This window comes from Cimex lectularius, unplaced genomic scaffold (assembly GCF_000648675.2).
Source record: "Cimex lectularius strain Harlan isolate CLEC.00 unplaced genomic scaffold, Clec_2.1 scaffold53, whole genome shotgun sequence".
Classification (NCBI taxonomy): domain Eukaryota; kingdom Metazoa; phylum Arthropoda; class Insecta; order Hemiptera; family Cimicidae; genus Cimex; species Cimex lectularius.
In genome coordinates this window covers 1-7,885 of record NW_019392659.1, presented here as the reverse complement: position 1 = coordinate 7,885, position 7,885 = coordinate 1, and the positions used below count along the sequence as shown (strand labels likewise).

Genomic DNA, 7,885 nt, shown 5'->3' with positions numbered 1-7,885 from the left:
GATGTCCGAGTGGATCGAAGTCACGATAGCTCAAGTGGTAGAGCTGCGGCGTATTTAGCCGAAGTCCGTGGGCTCGAATCCCGCTCGTGACACTAACTTTTTTTATCTCTACCAATACGGGAGCCAGTTGCGGACGCAGTCCATTATTGGCCAGTTTTAGGGATTAGGGCGCAAGGGAATGGGTCAGCGTTTAAACGGAAACAAAATATTTTCGCTAATTACTTTGGCGTAAATAATAAATAATTTCTTATCCTTAATAAAAATAATAAATAATAATTGAATAATATTTGTACTTTATACCTGTATTCAAGAACCTGTTCCCTTGAGTTGACGTCACTAAAACGTCATGATGCCTTAACGGCGGAAGGTTATTTTTCAAACCGTTTATATTGTTTTGTTTACATGCTGAAGTAACTTTGTGCTGAGTCTTCTGAATATTCGGCTTTTAAAATGTCGGAATATAGTTTTGTCAAAAAGGGAAAATTGGTGCTTAAAGGAGAAAAATCCGAGTAAGTTTAAATTATTCTTGTTTGTATAAAATGCTGGAAGACGATAGTGCCTCACAAGTAAGGCCTCTCCTCAACTTCCTTTTCAACAAAAGCTGATTAACTTATTACTGTTATATGTAATGAATATTTATCTTCTGTTCTGAAAGAAAGAAAAAGAAAAAGAAGAAGAAAGATAAGGATAGGAAAATCAACGACAATGAAGAGACACAGAACGACGAAGACAGGAGTGCACATGGTACTTAATATTCGTCATTTCAACATCAGAAATATATTTACAATTGTATTTCTTTCCAAAGGTGGCTGGGGAAAGGTGTTTTCTGTGAAAGAGATAATCGGTCCGGTTGCAATTGAGTTTGTCACAGGGACTTACGTTAAAGCTTTGGATAACGGGCTGTTCACGTTGGGAGCACCTCATGATCACGGTAGTATTATTTTTCACAACGTAAAGTTTATAAACTTTTTGACTTTTTGTGTTTTAGGTGAAGGTCCAGCCCCTGAAGAAATATTAACAGCTGTCCCAGTGAATGAGACAAAAGTCGCTTTTAAATCGGGCTATGACAAGTACCTCGGAGTTAACAAAAATGGTATCGTTACTGGACGAGCGGATGCGATCGGTCCCCTTGAACAATGGGAGCCTGTATTTCAAGTAATATACTCTGTTTCTTAATAATAATATAAATGGATAAACAATCTCAACAATTTTTAAGGATGGAAAAATGGCCCTTCTTAGCTCTTCGAACTGCTTCATGTGCCTGAAAGACGAAGATGACTCAATCGCTGCTTTGAATACGACCGCAGGGGAAAAAGAGATGCTCTCTATAAGATCACAAAAAGAAAAAGTAGCCAGGGTGGCGCCAGACATGCCATCAGAGGAGATGGGTTCAGTTAAGGAAATCGAACGCAACTACGTGTAAGTCAAACTGCTAAAAGTTTAACTTTTTATTATTTGGGAAGATTTTCACTTACATCAGCCTTATCCTATCAGGATTTATTTATACAGTAAAATCTTGATATTTCATAACAAAGGCCCCCTTGAAAAAGAAAAAAGTATGCCTGTCATAGTCTGTCAGTCAAATATCTTCGGGTGATACTGCACTATAAACTATTGGGTTGTCCGGAAAATAATGCAGGATTTTGGTATTAAACAAAAAAAAAGAAACTAGTTACTTTAAAGCAATGTTCTTTAATCAAAATAATTTCCCATACTCTCAATACATTTCTCCCAACGTGTTGGTAACTTATTAATTCCGTCTGGGTAGAATTCAGAATTTTTAGAATTGATAAAGTCAATAAATGCATTTTCCAGTTCCGTTTGATTTTTGAATATTATGTGTTGTAAGTAGTGGTCCAGGTGTCTAAAAAAATGGTAGTCAGTAGGCGAGAGGTCCGGAGAGTAGGGTGGGTGAGGCAAAGTTTCATAGCCAAGCTCCAATAATTTTTGTGACGTTACACGTGACACATGTGGTCGAGCGTTGTCATGCAACAAAATGGGCCCTTTCCGATTGACCAAAGAGGGCTTCATTACTGCCAATTTCTGATGCATGGTATTAATTTGGTTACAGTATGATTCAGCATTGATGGTTTCGCCAGGATTTAAGAAGCTGTAGTGTATTAAACCAAATGAAGCCCACCATACCGTAACCATTACCTTTTTTTGATGAGTTGGGGGCTTTGGAGCTTCTCCTTTGTCGAGCCACTGTCCAGAACGTCTAGTGTTATCGTAGAGAATCCACTTTTCGTCACATGTAACAATTCTGGCCAGAAATGGGTCATTTTTGTTTCGACAAAGAAGTGATGCACAAACATCAAAGCGCTGATTTTTTGGCGATCGTTTAATGAGTGTGGAACCCAATTTTCGAGTTTTTTCACTTTTCCAATCGCCTTGAGGTGGTCAGCGACGGTCGTTTTACTGACTTTGAGTTGCTCTGCAAGTTCTCGAACAGTTGTTTTGGGGTTTTCTTCCACCACTGATCGCAGAACATCATCATTAAGAGAGGAAGGCCTTCCACGACCTTCTTCATCTTCAAGGCTGAAATCTCCCTCCCGAAATTTTTTAAACCACCTTTGCACAGTGCACTCATTAACACAACCCTCGCCCCAGACTTGGTTAATGTTTCTAGCCGTTTGGGCTCCGCTTCGGCCGAGTTTAAACTCGTAAAAGAAAATCGTACGAAATTCTCGCTTTGACATTATAAGGATGACTGAATTATTTCCAAGTAGCGGAATGCTACAGAGGTAAACAAACAATATCATTTGGAAGAGGATTAATACAAATGAGTAATCCTGTAAACGTAAACAGAATATTTTATATAGATTTTTTTTAATGAAAACTTAAAATCCTGCATTATTTTCCGGACAACCCAATATCTTTTACTCCCCATGGTAAAGCAAACAAAGGCAGAGCGTGTACGTTTTTCTCTGCTCTGCCTCCAGTTTATCTTGTCGCCTGCCAATAAACTTCTTCTGTCAGGCCGATGCTCCTATATGCTTGCCTCTACTGGGGCTTGACAAGCAGGAACAAGTTTCTAAAGCTAGCAGCAGACTCACATCGATATAAGCACATATCGGAAACAGTGTTGGGCAAAAATTAGTCATGTCTAATGATTAATGATTGATCACTCAGACCATTAGTCATGATTGGTAGTAAGTAGCTAATTTAGTCATTAGTCACATATGTGATTGATGGCTAAATTAGTCATGACTAGTAATTAAATACGAGGCATGACTAATTTAGTCGCCATATGTGATTGATGGCTAAATTAGTCATGACTAGTAATTAAATACGAGGCATGACTAATTTAGTCACAATATAGTTAGTCATGACTAAATGAAAAATACACAACTTCATCACATTTAAAAAAAATTTTCTAACAGAAATTTATTTCATCAAAACGAAAATCCTTCAACACCATATTTAACAAAAATCAATATTCCAATTATAAGTAAAACTATGTCGTTAAGAAGCCAAAAAATAATGATAATATAATAAAATTAAAAAATCTTAGAACAAGCTAAGCTTTGAAACGTAAATATGTTTACATAACCGATTAATGGAAGAAATATTTCTTTGAATTAAAATTTATTCCACTTGAAAGGAGAGATTTCTACATTATTTGGAAAATACACCATCTAGGGGTCTTGATTGTAATAAAATAGACATGTAGAATAATTATGTAACTTTGGTTTTTGTTTATGATAACACTTTTTGAAGGTCGGCCTTGAGCACGACTCTCATCTCAAAATTTTTATCCGGAGTCTGTTGGATTTTGGTAAATTGGTCATTGTAGCCAGATTTGGGCAAAATCTAATTAATTCAATCATGATTAAGAATTTTGATTGAAGTTTAATCATGATTGAATTAGTTAGATTTTGCCCAACTCTGATCGGAAGTGCGCGATGCGACAAACATGTGATGGTGTTGGAAAGAGAGATGCAACCATTCTATTTTTTTAGCAATGCGAAACTAGTACTAGTACGATCTGCTGCCAGATAGACAACGTAGATGACATACACAGGGGAATAAAAAATTCTCTCCTGTAACTTGGCCTGGGGTTGTAATGTTTCCTCAATAGAAAATAATGTGAATAATTAAAATTTCGTTATATCCTAGAACTAGAGGTAAGTATTGCTAGGCAAAAACTCCAATAAACCATTGTGTATAATTATTCAGAAATCGTGAGATGCAGTCCGGTGTGATGTAGGTTTTAGAACCTTTCGTGGATACCTTAGATGTAGGTTGAACGTTTCGATCTTTTAAATTCACTAATTTTCGTGGTCCGCTTAACCAATTAATATCATTCAATTAATTAAGATTTTTAGTTGAGATATAAAGTCAGTGTCACGAGCGGGATTCGAACCCACGACCTTCGGCTTGATACGCCGCTACTCTACCACTTCAGCTATCATGAACTTCACAATCATAAGTCTTTATTGAGGTCATCTTCAGGGCCTGGGGTTTATAAACATTATTTAAATTTTACAAATACATGTAGGATGTGGAAAAAATTATGAATTTATTTATATTAAATTTTAGATTAAATAAATGAATTTATACAATGTTAGAAAATTTTAGATTCAAAGAAAAGATTATACAGTGCTAGAAAATTTTAGATTAAAAAATGAATTTATACGATATTTATTGAGATCATCTTCACGGCCTGGGATTTACAAATATTGTTTAAACTTAACAAATACATGTAGGATGTGGAAAAAAGTGAATTTATACAATGCAAACAAATATATTTTTTATATTCAATCAAAGTATTTCTACTCACTCAAAGTGTTTGTTTTCTGCGCAAGTGTGCCATTCTTGCGTGTCGTGTTGAGAGTGCCAGTGAAATAGTGATGTTTTATGTTTATGTACTTTGGAGTTTGAAGGGGTGGGGAAGGAAGTCCGTATATAAAGATATGTTTGTATAAGCAGTCGGCGTGTTTGAGGTGAAAAGAGCCGACGATGAGAAAAAGCGTTGGTAATGGTTCGGCCAGATTATCCTTTCAGGATTATATAGAAAGGGGATAAATAGGAAAAGGAAAGCTAAATTGTTGAAAAATTAAACTACGTAAAAATGTTTGTTTAGAAATTGTGAGATGCGGTCTGGTGTGATGTAGGTTTCAGAAAAACATTTTCTTTATCGTGCCAACGTTTCGATCTTTATTGAGATCATCTTCAGGGCCTGGGATTTACAAACATTGTTTATATAACAATTACATTTTGGATGTGGAAAAGTGAATTTATACAATGCAAAATATATTTTTTATATATTCAGTCAAAATATTTCTACTCACTCAAGTGTTTGTCTTCTGTGTAATTGTGCCATTCTTATGTGTCGTATTGAGAGTGCCAGTGAGATTTTGCTATTTTGTGTTTATATACGTTGGATTTTGAAGGGGTGGGGAAGAATGTCGGTATAGAAAAGACATTTTTGTATAAGGCGTCGGCTTCTTTGAGGTGAAAAGAGCCGACGAAGGGAAACATGTGTTGGTTCGGCCAGATTTATCCTTTCAGGATTATATAGACGGGGGTAAATAAGAAAAGGAAAGCTAAATTGTTGGGAAATTAGACTATGTGAAAAATATTAGATGTGTGGAATGTTTAATTTTGGAAAAAAGTGTTTGAATTATTTTATAATTTTTGAAAGCTATTTTGAAGTTATCTTATAAGTTATAAGAAGAGAGTAAAGCAACATATCTATGATTGCAAAAAACCCAAGCAAAATCTTACAGCACTCGCTACCCACCACTTTGAACACTAACACAATTTTGACTTCAAAAATCCAAAAGTATTACATACAGAACAAAACAAATATAAACGTAATTTCTTAGAAATGGTTTATATCAACAGAGCTACAATTACAGAACAGATACATGTAAATTCAGTCGCAGCTACGCCAATATCATTAATCAAATTCAATACAGATAACATACCTACATCATCACATTACATTTCAAATATTTTTCACATAGTCTAATGTCCCAACAATTTAGCTTTCCTTTTCCTATTTATCCCCTTTCTATATAATCCTAAAAGGATAATCTGGCCGAACTATTAACAACACATTTTTTCCCTTCGTCGGCTCTTTTCACCTCAAAAAAGCCGATGCCTTATACAAAAATGTCTTTTCTATACCGACTTCCTTCCCCACTCCTTCAAAATCCAACGCATATTAACATAAAACAGCAAAATCTCTCTGGCACTCTCGACACGACTCGCAAGAATGGCACAATTGCACAGAAGACAAACACTTTGAGTGAGTAGAAATACTTTGATTGAATTTATAAAAAATATATTTTACATTGTATAAATTCACTTTTCCACATCCAAAATGTAATGGTCATATTGTAATAGAAAAGGAATATCACAAAGGACTCACGATGTAAACCTGAAGTAGGCTTTTATTAACTTTGAAAACATGATACAGTTACACGATTAACTTTACATAATACTCTTTTGTATAAACAATTGCTTATGTCCTTTAGGAGGTTATCGGTATTAGAAAAAGCGGGCTATTTAAATCACCACATTTTCCCTCTGGAGTTTAAAAGAAGTACCTTATATGAACATGAACTATACGAATCAATTTACATAGTCCTTCAAATAAGCAGGGCGGTTTCTGATGCGTTGAGATTGCCTGGGTTCTTTTACTGAAGGGCTGCCCTCCTCCACCCCTACTGGGGGAGCAAATTCCAACAGTGCACCGTCAGATCCAGATCCATCCACAAGTCCTTGTGATTCAACCGCCAGGTGTGAAGTGTCCCTCCCATCGGCCACCACCGGTGTCACCACTTCCGGAGACTCTACATGAGAGGTATTCCCCGCAGGAGCCAGTTGCCTTAAAGAGACCGTTGATTCCACTCCATTGGGCCACCTAATCAGGGCATACTGAGGATTCGCTTCAATCAGTTCCACCTCCTCAACCTCCTTGTCGTACTTCCCTTTTCTGTTACACTTGGCCAGCACAGGGCCTGGTGCTAGCCATGATGGAAGGGCTTCACCATTAGCTGTCCGCCTAGGGTGCGAGAAAAGGCGTTCATGAGGGGTAGTGTTAATGGCGGTACACAATAGTGAGCGAATGGCATGCAATGACTCCTGCAGAACCTCCTCCCAGTCCTGCACAGGAAGACCCCGAGTTTTAAGAGCCAGGGTGATTGTTCTCCATAGCGTCCCATTTAAACGCTCAACCTGCCCATTCCCCTGAGGATTATAAGGGGTTGTTCGACTTGTAGCTACTCCATTGGAACACAGAAATGCTTTCACCTCCTGTGACATAAAGGAAGTCCCACGGTCAGTATGTATATACGCTGGTACCCCGAAGGTACAAAAAAGGTTCTTCAGGCACTCCACCACTGTGTCCGATGATATATCCCTGCAGGGGTAAGCAAATGGAAAGCGTGAGTACTCATCAATAATAGTAAGTAAATACCTATTTTTTGATTTTGATGGCAAAGGTCCTTTGAAGTCCATGTTGAGTCTCTCAAACGGAGAGGTAGCTTTTATTAGGGTCCCTTTGGTTCTCATAAATCTTGGTTTGACTTCTGCACATATCGAGCAATTCAGTCTTCGGACATCCTCCAGAGAATAAGGAAGGTTTTTGCTTCTTAACCAATGGTACATTCTAGTAATTCCAGGGTGGCACAACGACTTGTGCAGTTCATAGAGTTCCGTAACGCTGACAGCGTTGCAAATCCTAGAGAGAGCATCAGCCTTAACATTCTCTGCCCCTGGCCGATAAGTAATGTCGTAAGAAAAGGGTGCCAGTTCCAGACGCCAACGAGTAATCTTTTCATTTTTAATCTTGCTGGCTTGCTTCTTATTAAAGATAAATGATAATGCTTCTTGGTCCGTGATAAGATGGAAATGCTTTCCCAAAAGAAAAGAT

At 37.3% G+C, this 7,885-nt stretch overlaps 2 protein-coding genes across 2 annotated transcripts; one reads left to right on the top strand and one right to left on the bottom strand.

Annotated features, from left to right (window-relative positions):
• Positions 1-372: 372 nt before the first annotated feature.
• On the top strand, positions 373-1,441 carry LOC106668085 (protein FRG1). The gene is made up of 5 exons (XM_024224834.1): positions 373-509; positions 656-744; positions 806-931; positions 989-1,155; positions 1,217-1,441. The coding sequence occupies exons 1-5, from the start codon at positions 451-453 to the stop codon at positions 1,421-1,423; spliced, it is 648 nt and encodes a 215-aa protein (XP_024080602.1). The 5' UTR covers positions 373-450; the 3' UTR covers positions 1,424-1,441.
• Positions 1,442-6,383: 4,942 nt separating this feature from the next.
• On the bottom strand, positions 6,384-7,881 carry LOC112126213 (the record flags this gene model as incomplete). The annotated part of the gene is made up of 1 exon (XM_024224833.1): positions 6,384-7,881. A coding segment is annotated over one exon (1,299 nt), but the record flags the coding sequence as incomplete, so codon positions are not given.
• Between the last annotated feature and the right edge of the window lie 4 nt (positions 7,882-7,885).